The 14,439-nt window shown below is 34.6% G+C and overlaps 1 protein-coding gene across 7 annotated transcripts in view; it reads right to left on the reverse strand.

Moving 5' to 3' along the window:
* The window catches only part of ABCC9 (ATP binding cassette subfamily C member 9), a 129,112-nt gene that overhangs the window by 46,410 nt on the left and 68,263 nt on the right, over nt 1-14,439 (reverse strand). For 5 of the 7 annotated variants that reach the window (XM_060658159.3, XM_060658158.3, XM_060658156.3 and 2 more), the window contains 4 exons: nt 13,991-14,029; nt 12,504-12,605; nt 10,747-10,831; nt 9,456-9,536 (listed from right to left, as the gene is read on the reverse strand). In XM_060658159.3, coding sequence (XP_060514142.1) covers nt 9,456-9,536; nt 10,747-10,831; nt 12,504-12,605; nt 13,991-14,029 — 307 coding nt within the window. The remainder of the gene's footprint in view (nt 1-9,455; nt 9,537-10,746; nt 10,832-12,503; nt 12,606-13,990; nt 14,030-14,439) is intronic. The other 2 variants (XM_078450033.2, XM_060658164.3) reach the window with 1 other exon arrangement.

Raw genomic sequence — 14,439 nt, forward strand, 5'->3', positions numbered from 1 at the left:
GCAGTTGTTAACACACATGTGAGCACTTACTACATCTATCCCTCCAGGGCTCAGAGCCAAAGGGGCAGGCAAAAAACAAACAAACAAACAAACAAAGAAAAAACAAAAAACAAACCCTCTTCCCAGTCTTTTCCTGAGCAGAGTTTGCATACTTTACAAGCTACTACCTGAGGGCACAGCTTCTAACTAGCATGAATGTGGGTGCTGATTGTGATCCTCCCAGTAGACTGAAAGAGCTATTGGAAGATTGCTCAGGTCATGATGTCATGGTTTGTAAGTTCAAGCCCCCCACATCAGGCTCACTGCTGTCAGCACTGAAGTTATCAAGGCAGAGCCCTCTTTGGAGGCTCTGACCCCTCTCTCTCTGCCCCCCTCCTGCTTGTGCTGTCTCTCTCAAAAATAAATAAACATTAAAAAAAAAAAGAATGAACTATAGAAAGGTAAATTAAGAAAAAAAATCCCATTTACAATCACTCAAAAAAATTAAAATACCCAGAGTGAATTTAACCAAAGAGGTAACTATCCATCCATATACTGAGGACGTTGGTGGAAAAATTAAAGAGATGAACAAATGGAAAGATACTCTGTGTTCATGAACTGGAAGAATTAATATTAATAATAAAATGTCCAGCTAGTTAAATCCTTAGCAAAATTCCAATAATATTTTTCTAAGAAATAGAAAAATATCTTAAAATTTATATGGAACTACAAAAGACCCCAAATAGCCAAAAAAAAAAAAAAAAAAAAAAAAGAAAAGGAAAAAAAAAGAAAAGGAAAAAATCTTGAGGAAGAACAAGGGTAAAGACATCACATTTCTTGATTGCAAACTATGTTACAAAGCTGTAGTAATCAAAAGTATGATATTCGCATAAAAAGTGACACATAATTAATGGAACAGAATAAAGAGCTTAGAAGTAAACCCATGTGTATATGGCCAATTAATTTTTGACAAAGGAGCCAAGAATATACAATGATGAAAAGATAGTTTCTTCAATAAGCTGTATTGGGAAAATCACAAAAGACTTGACGAAACTGGACAACTTACACAGCACACAAAAATCAACTTAAAATAGATTAAAGACTTAAATAAAAATCTGAAACCGTAATAGTCTTAGAAGAAATTATAGGAGGCAAGCTCTCTGACATTGGTCTTGGCAATGGTTTTTTTGGATTTGACACCAAAAGCAAAGGCAACAAAAGCAAAAATAAACAAGTGATATTACATCAAATTTAAAAGCTCTGCACAGCAATGGAAACCATCAACAAAATGAAAAGGCCACCTATAGAATGAGATAAAATATTTGCAAACTACATATTCAGTAAGGGGTTAATATTCAAAACATATAAGGAACTCATACAACTCAATAGCAAAAAAGCCCAAATAACCCAATTTAAAAATAGACAAAGGACCTGAACTGACATTTTCCAAAGACATACAAATGGCCGACAGGTATATGCAAATGTGCTCAACATCACTAGTCATCAAGAAAGTGCAAATCAAAACCACAATAAGGTATCACCTCACATCTCTTAGGACGTCTATGATCAAAAAGACAAGAGATGACAAAAGCTGGTGAGGATATGAAGCAAAAGGGAACTTTTGATGGGAATATAACTGGTGTAGCCACTATAGAAAACAGTATGTAGATTCCTCAAACATTTTAAAATACAACTACAATACCATCCCACGTCTTCATATATGTCCAAAGGAAATGAAATCATTCTCTCAAAGAGATATCTGTTCCATGTTCTTAGCAGCATTATTCACAATAGCCAAGGTATGGGAGCAACCTAAGTTTCTGTCAAAGATGGATAAGATGTATGAATAAAGAAAATGTTTCTCTCTCTTTCTCTGTCTCTCTCTTTCTCACACACACACACACACACACACACACACACACACACACAGATACACACTTGAGTATTATTCAACCATGAGAAAGAATACCCTGACAGGTGCAATAACATGTATAAACCTGTAGCGTATTACGCTAAGAGAAATAAGACAGACAGAGAAAGATAAATACTGCATGCTATCACTTCTATGTGGAATCTAAATTAAACAAAAAAAGAGTCAAACTCACAGAATCAGGGTAGAATGGTGGTTGTCGGGCTGGGCCTGGGAGTAATAGGTAAAGTTGGTAAAAGAATATAAACTTTTAGTTATGAGATGAAAAATGTCTGAGGATCTAATGTATAACATGGTGACTATAGTTCATAACACTGTATTATAAAATTGAAATTTTCTAAGAGAGCAGAACTTAAGTGCTTTCATCCTGCCTTGTCCAAAAATGTAAAGATGTGAGGTAATGGATGTGTTGATTAACTCAATGATAGGAATCCTCTCACAATGTATACATATAACAAATTATCATGCTGTACATTTTAAATATGTTACAAATTATTTGTCAAATATACTTCGATTAAAAAAGAAATTTCAGGTGGCATCTGACTCTAGCTAAGTTAACTTCCTTTGCTAGAATAAATCAACACTCATCATAGGAAACTACTAAGAATGTAGAGGCTCTACAATATACCACTTACAATATCCAGGATACAGAAAACAATTAACACATATATAAAGTAACAGGAAAGTTTGAACCAGAGTAAAGAGAAAAAGCAGTCAGTAGAAATTGACTCTGGCTCAATATGGCTCAGATGTAAGAATTAGTGGCCTTTTGAACAGTTATTACAGATATATTCAAGGACTTAAAAATATATGGTAAGGGGTGTCTGGGTGGCTCAGTCAGTTGAGCGTCCGACTTCAGCTCAGATCATGATCTCACAGTTTGTGAGTTTGAGACCCGCACCAGGCTCTCTGCTGTCATTGCAGAGCCTGCTTTGGATCCTCTGTCCCCCTCTTTATCTGCCTCTCCAGTGCTTACTCTCCCTCTTTCTCTCTCAAAAATAAAATAAACATAAAACAAGAAAAAAAATGGTAAAACAGGCATAAAAATATTAATTGGATTAAATGAGATAATACAAATAATGTACTTAGTATATTACCAGCTAAATAATAGACACTAGGTAAATGATAGCTTTATTATATTATTGGTAGTAATAGTAGTAATGACAAGAATACCATACCTACCACTGACCTGACAATTGTCTTGGGAAGAAAGGAAGCTTTCATGTACCAAGTGATTAAGTCACTTAGAAAATGATTTAGGGAATTATATTAATTGGCTGGTGATGACATTCCTATTATTTATTTTAACATACATTTTATTTCTATAATGTTACATACAGCATCAAAGTAGATGCTTGACATTTTGGAATTCTTAAAAGAAGAAAACTAGAAACTATTAGAGAAAACTGGAATCTTTCCAGAAAATAATGAATTATAAAGCAAAGTTACCTGCAGAGAGCATGGTGAGCAGATAATGTAATTACCAGTTGGAAGTGCTACTCATGGCAGGGGACTGAGAGAAACTCAGGGAGTGCTAAAGGGACAAGCAGTAGAAAACAGTAGAGGTTTCTGGTAAAGAATTGGGAAGAGCGATTGGAACAGGGAAAAAGGAATTTCATAAATGTCTTCTTCATCACACTTACTTCTTTGCTGTTCTTGCATATTGCACTTGCATGCAATATGAAACAAATTTGTACTTTGTCTTTTAGGACCAAAAAAGAAGTCTACTCATTCTACTACACATATGCTACATAGCGAAATAGTTAAAAACTGTAACTGGGGAAAATTTTCTAAACAATTGAGAAAGCATGGTTATAGTATATATACAGATAAATTGTACTGGATAATTATCTGGACAATGAAAAGTAAAAGCAATTTCTATTGAGATAGAAATTGTTATCTGGAAGTTAGAATAAATGCATGTATGTGATCATTATGCCAGTGATATGATTACTCAATAATTTCACAAAAGTCTCCACCAATCTCTGCCTGCATCAACAGAAGCTATAAGCAAGATGGCTTTATTATAGTATTTAGGAGTAGCCTGTATGAAAAAGAAATATTAACAAGGCATTTAGATAGCTAAAGGGTGATTTAAAATTATAACAGTTTTTAAAAAATCAGTTTACTGATTTCATAATTACGAATAAAGAGGTGATGTAATTAATGTCCTCAAACAGCTTTTATAGGAATACATTTAACAGGGGAGACATGCTTACTGTAATCTCATTTGTTTAGATCATTTAAATAATGCAACATTTTGGACAATGTAATAAGTTGACAAAGTGATATCAACACACACGTATATACACATATACATACATATATTAATGTGAGTATATATATTTTAAACACGGTAACTAAACACAATGCACTTAATGACACAATTATCTTGACTGTCCTGAAATTTCTCTGGATGACATAGGAGATTTTTCAAAATCTTTCAGAACCTATGGATCATCCTAATGAACATTAATTATTTCTGAAATGTTCCAAGATGTATGCATAGGAGATTGAATTAGCTTTCTACTACTGTCCAGTGAGTTTCTTTTTTGAATCATCACAGACATCAGCTTTTTGTCACTTAGCTTCTTTTAGTAACAAGAAGAAAATCTCTTATTTGAATTTTCTAATTGTTAGATTTTGGGTAAGTGATAGAAAGATCAATTACTATTATATGGAATTTCTTTTAACATAGAGAAGTTCTGATGGCACTTAAGAATTACTTTAAAAAGGAGAGTTCAGGTATCAGTATAAAGTGATGTAGAATAGGGGCACCTGGGTGGCTCAGTTGGTTAAGCGTCTGACTTTGACTCAAGTCATGATCTCATGGTGTGTGAGTTTAAGCCCTGCATTGGGCTCTGTGCTGACAGCTCCTAACCTGGACCCTGCTTCAGATTCTGGGTCTCCTTTTCTCTCTGTCCCTCCCCCACTTGTGCTCTGTCTCTCTCTGTTTCTCAGAAATATATAAATGTAAAAAAAAAAAATTAAGTGATGTGGGATAAAGCAATGTTTCCACAGCAGTGGAAAAAATACCATTAGTATCAGGGTTATACTGGTGAAGTTTTCTCTATCTCCATTTCCAATAAGGTAGCAAGGATATAATACCAAGACTTAGCTACCAGCATATCACTGATTTTCCAAAATCAGATAATGATTATAGAGGTAATCTGATTGTTTCTGAGACAACCTCCTGCCTCTGATTCCAATAAGAACCGTAAGACTCCCTTGTGATACAAACTATTCCAAATGATTCTGAGAAGTTTTCACGTAGAAATAGCACATGAACTGGAAACAAGTTCTTAATAATAATTCAGCTTGGTTTTCTATAAAATTCTGACTTTAAACGTATAAGATAGTAAGCCATAATGTAAAGTCCATTATCTCTAAATTAAGAGCCTCAAATTTTAGTCATGACTCCACCTCTCTGATGCTGGGTAATTTTCCAAACTCAATTATTTCATTTGCAAAATGGGGGTAATAAAGAGACTTTTCAGAGAGCATATAAACTTTTTGCAAAGATCAAATAAAGTAGCATGGGAAAAGTTTCTGCGGAGTGTTGTAGAAGTGTTATTTTATTATTACTTTCTTATAAATAGATTATAAATACTTTCTTATAAATAGATTCTATACTTTCTTATAAATAGATTAATACTTTGCTAATCCCTTTCAAGCATCACAATTGAGAGTTTATTGACTTCTAAGAATCTCTTAATAAGGAAGGTGGTTAAAAACATAGGCTATGAAATCAGGTTATCTGGGTTTGTAACCTTGCTTCACTATTACTATCTATATGACCTTAGATAAATTATCCCCCAAAGCCTCAGTATCCTCAACCATAAATAGCAGTAGTAATAACGATAACGATAATAATAATAATCGTAATAATGCTAAACCTAATAGGGTTATTCTGAGAATTAAGTGAGCTAATATGTATAAAGTACTTAGAATCATGCCTACATCACAGAGATCCCTTAAGAATGGTTGCTATCATTTATATGCCATAGCTTCATTAAGGAGCATCTTGGTGTTACAGTCAAGTGTAATCTTTTATACAACTTAATAAAAATCTAGGTTATATGGGTTGGGAATCATTTCTCAAGATTCAGTTTGTATATTAACATTTTGGATTTAGGGGAGATACTTTTTTAAAAAAATTATTTATTTATTTTTGAGTGGGGTGGGGAAGAGCAGAGAGAGGGAGACAGAGAATCCTAAGCAGGCTCCACATTGTCAGCGCAGAACCCAATGAAGGGCTCGATCTCACGAACCTGAGATCATGACCTGAGCCGAAATCAAGAGTCTGACGCTTAACTGACTGAGCCACCCAGGCGCCCCAAGGGAGATACTTCTTTTAAAGAAAGTAAAACAATTTGTCAAAAGCCAATTCAATGAATAAACGATTCTTCCTTTTTTCAAGAGCATATTATTATTTTTTATATACGTACATACAGTTCTCACTAGTGTATTCTTATTATATTCAAAGAATATCTATAAATAGTATGAATTTTTTGTATGGATATATTTTTGGAAATAACTTGTAAGTATATTCACTGATACAGCACATTTGTATATGCCATAAAGCTTCAAAAATAACTAGTATACTTCATACACCATTAAGATGTTTCCATTTGGCTTTGATATTATGTAAAGGCTAATGTGATAAAGTTTAATTAGAGTAAAACAAAACATCATCTAAGTAATTATTTGTACAAGTAAGATCCTGAAAGATAGGGGAGAAGTCTTTTTCTCCTTTGTTTCTTCTGTCTAACACAGAAGTTGGCACTGAGGACATTCACTAAATATTAATGGATGGGAAGATGGAAGGAAGAAAGAGTGGAAGGGAGGAAGGGGAAGGGTTTGGGAAAGGGAAGAGAGGGATGGGGAAAGGAAAAGAGGAAGGAAGGAAGGTAGGGAGATAATGGGAAAAGGCAAAAGGAAGGGGAAAAAAGGACAATACAGGTGCTAACTTGACAGTAATAATTTTTTTTAATACTAGAGATTCTTAGCTGATCAGAAAACAATACTCAAAAGGCATGCAGCTCTAGCCCAGACATTGCCAATCACTAGTCATTAGTGCTTGGGTAAGGCACTCTATGCATATGTTTCTTCATCTAACATGAGGATACCATCTACACTCACAGCACAGTCATAAGATCAAATGGGATAACACTGTGGTTCAGAGTACCTTGTGAATTTTTCTACAAAGAAATTATAGGATATAATTCTGAGGTAATTATTAAAACACATCAATAATATTTTTTGCTGCTAAAATATTCAATTTCAGGTTGCAATGAAGTAAATATTTAGATCATAAGATCCAATAGTTGTAAGGTTATCTAAGCTGATCAGAGTGCATCTAGAACACACTTTTTCAAAGGGACTCTGACAAATACTATTATACCCAGGATTAAGAGAAGTTATCAAAATTATATTATTGTGGAAGAATTAAAAATACTAAGCTTGCTTAGCTTAAAGTAAATTAAGACAAGTTATGAAAATAATATTAAAATGTTGAATATGACTGCATAAAAGAAATATATTTGCTGCTGTAGAAGCAGAAGGAAAACAAATTAATGAAAAATCCAAGGAAGTAGATTTTAATCACTTAATAACTTCCCGATAAGAGCCATCTGTGGTAGGCAGAATAAAGGCCCCCAAACATGTCCACGTCCTAATTCCCAGAACCTGTAAATGTTACCTTATATGGCAAGTGGGACTTTGCACATATGATTAAGATTAAAAACCTCTAGATTGGAAGATTGTCCTGAATAATCCAAATAGGTTCAAACTAATTACATGAATCCTTGAGAGAAGAGAACTTTCCTAGCTGTGAAGAGAGGAAGATGTGACTAGTAAAAATGGTCAGAGATAGAAAGTTACTGGCTTTGAAGATGAAGGAAGGCAGCCATGAGCCAAGGAATGTGGGCAGCCTGTACAAGTTGGAAAAGGCAAGGAAATGGATTGTCCCCTAGAGCCTCCAGAAGGGAACACAGCCCTAACGACACTGATTTTAGTTCAGTGAGATTCATTTTAGACTTCTAACCTACAGAACCATCAGATTATTTAAACCACAAAATATAGCAATTTGGTATGGCAGCAATAGGAAACGTATACAGTGACCAAAAAGGCCACCTGGAAGTGAAGCAATCTGTCTTCAGAGTCATCAAAAAGCTGTTGAGGCAATATGAAAAGTAATCCTATAATGAATGGATGGGAATCTACAATAAGTTAACCCTATGAATTCTTTGAATAAGTTAACCAGACACCAATCTGGATATCCCAACTCTCAACACCCCAACTCTCAACAACTCTCAACTGATTCTACAATTGTAATAAGTAACAGTCACTAAATTGAAGGCAGTGGAATGTAAGTAACAGTCACTAAATTGAAGGCAGTGGAATGAACTAGGGATAGAATACCCATAAGACCTTGGTCTCTTTCAGATTTCCAAGTCACTTCGTCTTCAGGTGGTTCAGCTATTAACTGATCCTAAAATTCAAGAAGTCATTTCCAGTTGTAGGTCCATCCACTATGGAAGGGATTTACAAGTACATAAGTTACTGCTAGATCTTGCTATGGTTTTTGTGGTGTAGTTTTTCTGGAGAATTTTGGTGACAGGTACTCTTAGGGAGATTCACCTGAAGTGAATTTCCAGTATGTCCAAATTCTACTCCTATCCCCAGCAATAGATCCACATTTCGTGAGAGACTTCAAAACCAACCTACTTTTTGAAGAGCTTATAGATTTTAGATGGAATGAAAATTATAAAGAAGTCTGGAAACCAGAATTACAGATGGTTAATAATTGCACAGAAGGAGAAGGCAGGGGAAGGATGCATTTACATACTCTGCTGGTGTCTAATATACTACTTAAAAGTTCAGTTATTTTGGCTACCTCCTGCTAGAGGAACCAAACTAGGGCAAAATTCATAATCAATATAATCATCAAAATCTGTTTGTGGATCCATAGGTAGAACAAGATTTTTTACCCAGTATATACAGGAGGGTCATCCATGTAGCTTTTTTTTAAGACCCAGGCTCTAGACTCTGCCCTTATAAATTATGATTCAGTAGGTCAAGGGTGGTACCAAAATTTCTATAGCTTTAGAAAGCTTCTCAGTCAAAGCTTATGCACAGTCTGAGCTGCACACCACTGTAATGGAGTACTATGCTTACTTCCCCCTATATCCACCAAGAGTGCATTTTCAGCCTTTCTTTCTTTGTCATCCAACATAAATGAGAAGGCATATGATCCTGTCCAGTTGATCCAACACTATACAGACTTTTCCATTAATGATACTCATGGTTAAGAAACTCACATAAGCAACAATTTAGGGCACCTAAGTCACTTGGACACCAATCTGGATACTCCAACTCTCAGCCTTATGGGTTGATCTGATTTGTACTGTGAGATTTTGTTTCCCTTATGTTCTTTATTATTTCAGAAGTTAACCCATCTTTCCTTGAGTAACCTGACTTGAATCTTTAAAGTCTCATTTGTCCAGAGGGAAACATGAAGTAGAAACAAAGATCATATTCTCACCAAAAAGACAATGTTGGTATTTTGATAGAGAGCTCGTGCCACACAGATTCTTTGCCTCTGACCCCCACTCAGGTTGATGCCCTAGAGAAGAATAACCGTAAATATCCAACCTTTCCAAAAGCAAATGATCTGACGGTGAAGAATTCTCTTTAAAATACAAACTTGTTTTTCAAAAATTTTAAAGTAATGGTAATTTATTGATTAAACTGTGATAACATTAGTAAGATAAAATCAAAATTGTCTATTAGTCAATACTTGAATCATAGTTAAGAGAATTTTTGAGTGGTAACATGAATTCTTCTTTCACTCTGATAGACAGCTCTGCTGTACAAAAGCTTTAATAACCAAACACATGGTTAGCACTAAACACTGCCAGCAATTCCAAAATTTTTACTAGTTTTGCAAATTGTATCTCTAGTTTACTTAACATATACCTCTTAAAATTTATATTGCCAATTATGTTCAACAGTCTATACAACAATATGTTTTTATAAACAAGTACCAATTATAACAACTTTTAAACTAGTATTTATTGACCACTTAGTATGTGAAGACTTGTGTAAATGCTTTTACATTCCTTATTTCTTTTATTCCTTATAGCAATTCCAATGTCTAGGCATTATTCCCTTTACTTTACACACGAGGAAACTAAGGCTCAGAGAAGTCCATGCTCTTAAACAGTATATTATGCTGCAAATAAGAACAGCCATTAAGAACACTGACTATAGGAGCGCCTGGGTGGCTTAGTCAGTTAAATTTCAGATTCCTGATTTCAGTTCAGGTCATGATCTCATGACCATGAGTGCTCTCTCTCTCTGTCTCAAAATAAATAAACTTAAAAAATTTAGCCAAAATTGTTTTAAAGATTGTATGCAGGCATAAATATTTTTTAGCTGCTCAGAACAGTATGACATCACCACTAAACATGTTTACACAAAGAAAAAAGGATACTTTAACAAGAATAAATAGATGTTGACAAGAATGGAAGAAGTCGGAAGCAATCTCAATTTCAACTCCAAGTATGTAAAAATACATTTGATCAAAGGCAGGAACTGCTTTATTTTCCTTGAGAACTCTCTAGTAGCTAGCACAATGTTAAGTATATGGTGGTTACCCAACAGATACTGAAGACTGGCATTAAAGCTCCTGTGCTCCTATTTCCGGAACCTGCCACTAGGACAATGCACAGCCCCTAAGCTCTCAGATTTCATTATGCTCCATTAAAGGTTAAAGACAACCAGAAGACTTTTTTAGATGTTTGTTTTATTTAATTAAACTATACATAGCTCACCCTCTCTCCAATTTCAGTTTGGTCTCCAAAAGGTAGTAAGTCAATATCTGGCTGAAGAGAACAGGCATCCGTAACTGCTTTGTACCTTTGGGAGAAATTGTTTTCAATTTTTAGATCACTATTAATATACTACCCATAAAGTAAGTCCCAAGTTCAATATCTTGGAAGCCAAAATACAACATTTGTTGAACAACTTGGTATATATTCGCCTCTACATTGGGTTTGTGGAAACCAAGATAAATAGATTTTGGTTTCCACTCTTATAAAACTAGTAAATGGAGAAGGCTGATAAAGAAACATATAATAAAATGGATCTTATTAGGTGCTACAGCTGATGTAGGTGGAAAATGCTTCTAACATACATAGAAAGAAATGGTTGACCACTCTAAGAAGTCTTTGCAAAGGAGGCAACATGTAAGCTGTATCTGGAAGATGGGTTGTAACTTGTTAGGAAGAAAATGATGGAAAGGAGGGAGACTTCAGGAGCTGCATGAAGGTGAAAAGGCCATGGTGCATCTCAGGGACAACAAGAGGCTCACAAGAGCTAAAACACAGGTTGTGGGTGGGTGTCTGTGCATATTATCATGCATGCTGAAGGGAAAAGAAATGGAAGGTGTTGAGGATTGATGATACTCAAACAGATTTAACGCCTGGACTGGAAATGATAAATTGCAAGTATAGGAGACGGGAGCACTAGGGAAAATATCAATAATTTCATTTTCTCAATCACCTAGTCTTAAAATATTAAAAAGTCATTATTGATTCTTCCCTCTTCTTCTCCCTGCTCTTATTTTTCCATTCTTATTCAAGAATTGTTTTTTTGTCAGCCGTCTCTTCTTTTCTATTTCTGCAGTCACCCCCAAGGGCAGGCAATGAACACTGCATGCCTGGATAATTATTCCAACAAATGTCTAAATGTCTCCTTGCTCCTAGCGCAGATTCATCCCTATGTATCTATCATTACACTTTTAGATTAATCATCACAGTTACTTCATTATTCCCCTTTCTAAAACTTGCTGTGCCTCCCCAGAATGCATAGAATTATATCAAATTGGCTTTTAAGGCATCCGCTACCTCATCTCAGCTTTCGTTTAAATCCATTTTGCCACCGTGAATATACATAAATCCTTTTCTGTCTGGTTTGTTCCCAGGGTCCCAAATGATCCCATGTAACTTAAGTTCTTCCTCCCACACTATCTGATTTCCTCTTCCCTCCCTTCCCTGTGCCTCCCCCTTGAACTAATTCTCCTTAACTTTCAAGGTTTGGCTTAGGGTTTTAAGACCTAGCCTTCTGAGGCTGGCTTAAGGGTCATGCCTTTGTACACTCTGGTGGTATTTAAAGACGGTTGAGAGATGGTGTATTCTGGCTGCTGTTTGTAACTAGAACCTCTCAGATCCCACATTCTTCCTTTTCTTTCCACAGGTAACTTTCTTTCTTCCTTGGATTTTTCCTTCTATTTATCAATAACCTCAGCACCCTCACAACCACCAGCCCCTCCACCCCTCCACACTCCACCCTCCATGATTCCATTTCAGCAGCTTAGTTTTGGTGTACAATAAGTATACAGGATGGGCTGAAACATCCAGTCAGACTTCTATTTAAAAAGTTGACTCAAAAGACCTGGTGATGAAGATGGAAGCAGGGCATGCAGGAAAAAAAGGAAGGCATGGCTCTGCAGGTTCCAGAAACCATGGACCAAACATAAGCATTAGAAATAGTTGCTCATTTTAGTTCTAAATTTTACATTCAAAATTACCTCTGTTTGTTGAAAGGACTTCCAAAAGTAATATTTTCTTCTACTGTAGCATTTAATAGCCAAGGTTTTTGAGCTGCGTAAGCCACAGAATACCTGTTCCTACTGGAAAATGGAAAACATAAACAAAACACCGAAGGTATAAAAGGATGTTGTGCTGTATGTGTATTTTAGTAAAACTAAGAAGAACAAAAGTTGATGAAATATCTTAAATACAGAAATGGAAAGCTTCTAAGAAAGAATATTTTAATAACCACCAAACTTACTATTTATGGTTAAGTATTTCACCTAAATTAGAAAGATTAGAATTTAATCAAAATGTTCCTCAATGTGCAAAATTTGATTTTGCTATGCTAAAGAAGTGTTTAGAGGTATAAACTATAGGTTGAAAATTTATTTTGTAAAATAACTACAATTTTTAAAATAATTAAAAAGTCAATAGCAATACACTCTCTCCAATAGCCACTGATATTTTACTTTATATTAAAAGCACCTTACATAACTCTGAATTTTATATGCAGACCTTAGAAAAAGACATTAATTGGTACTGTGTCTGTGGCTTATTCATGTTAACAATGTTTTAAGGTAGTAGATAATATATAATTATTTCAAAGCAATAATACATTGAGGAATCCATTTCAATGTTGAAATAACTACACATTTAAAAGCTACATATTTCAAAACATATTGAAATAGCTTATTTCCTAAAAATTATAGCTTCTTCCTCCTCCCCATTTTTTTTTTTTTTTTTTGGTTTACACATTCTACCAGATGTCTATACATCAGACTTTAATTTGCAATCACCAGGAAAATACATGTGAGTTGAAGATAAAGAAGATGATGGAATTGGGGTAGGAAAGGGGTCAGTTTAAAAGTCACACTTCCACAGTTAGTTCATTCTGTAAGTACTAATTAAGGAATCACGGTTAAAAGATAGTAAGGTTAAGAAAAAAGAGTAATTAGAAATATTCAATGATAATCCTGAAACATGTCTTAGGAATTTAAAAGATATGATGATATAGAGTATGCTAGTAGTCTCTGAGATAATTGTATGTGCAGTAGAACAGTGGTTCCCAACTTCTGACATGTCTTCTTCTTCTCCCCCTGGTCTTTCCATCTCTAGCTTATGGACAGATCCCATCACTGTTTAACTCATAAACAATATACATATTCTTGTACTTTTATTTTATGAAATCCCAAATACAATTTACTAAGAACAGTTTGAGTTTCGGCCAAAGTTGAGACATTTATGACTCATGGAGAGGAAAACTGTTGACACAATGGGACATTTTGTTCGGCAAATTAATTTTTTTTAGCAGTCTGTAAATGTTGGGAACCACTGCTATTGGAAATATGTTGGTACACTTTAATAAATAAATTGGTACATCATCAGAATGAATAAAATGACTAGGAGTAAGAGTCTGAGTATTAGGTAAAGTCTGAGGAGGAAAGTTATTCTTATTAAATGCAGATTAAAATAGAAATAATACCTTCTGGTTGCTTCAAAAGAAGGTTCAGATTCATTTACACTGCAAGTATGGCAAACAATGTTCATTAATTATGAAATATAAATATAAGAATGATTGTGTGCATATATCAGATAAAAATAAAATAAACATTGGAAATATTAATAGCTATGTTTCCCAAATGGTTTTTGATATTAATTTCAAAGACAAACAAGACAAATAATAATTTTCTTTTATGTCTTCATCAGTGAGGAAATAATTGCTTAGTAAGCTTCCAAAAGATAGATAGCACTGTTCTGTTTCATTACAACATCTGGGTTCATACAGTGACCTGGGTTCTACACCACCTCTGTTCTATCTAGCTGTATAAATTTAGGTAATCTTCCTACAATAGTTTCCTAGTCTGTATAAGGATTTGGTATCTCCAAAGTCTCCCTACTTTTAAAATTGAAATCTAATCTGTTTAGATTCCT

This window comes from Panthera onca, chromosome B4, assembly GCF_046562875.1.
Source record: "Panthera onca isolate mPanOnc1 chromosome B4, mPanOnc1 haplotype 2, whole genome shotgun sequence".
Lineage (NCBI taxonomy): Eukaryota > Metazoa > Chordata > Mammalia > Carnivora > Felidae > Panthera > Panthera onca.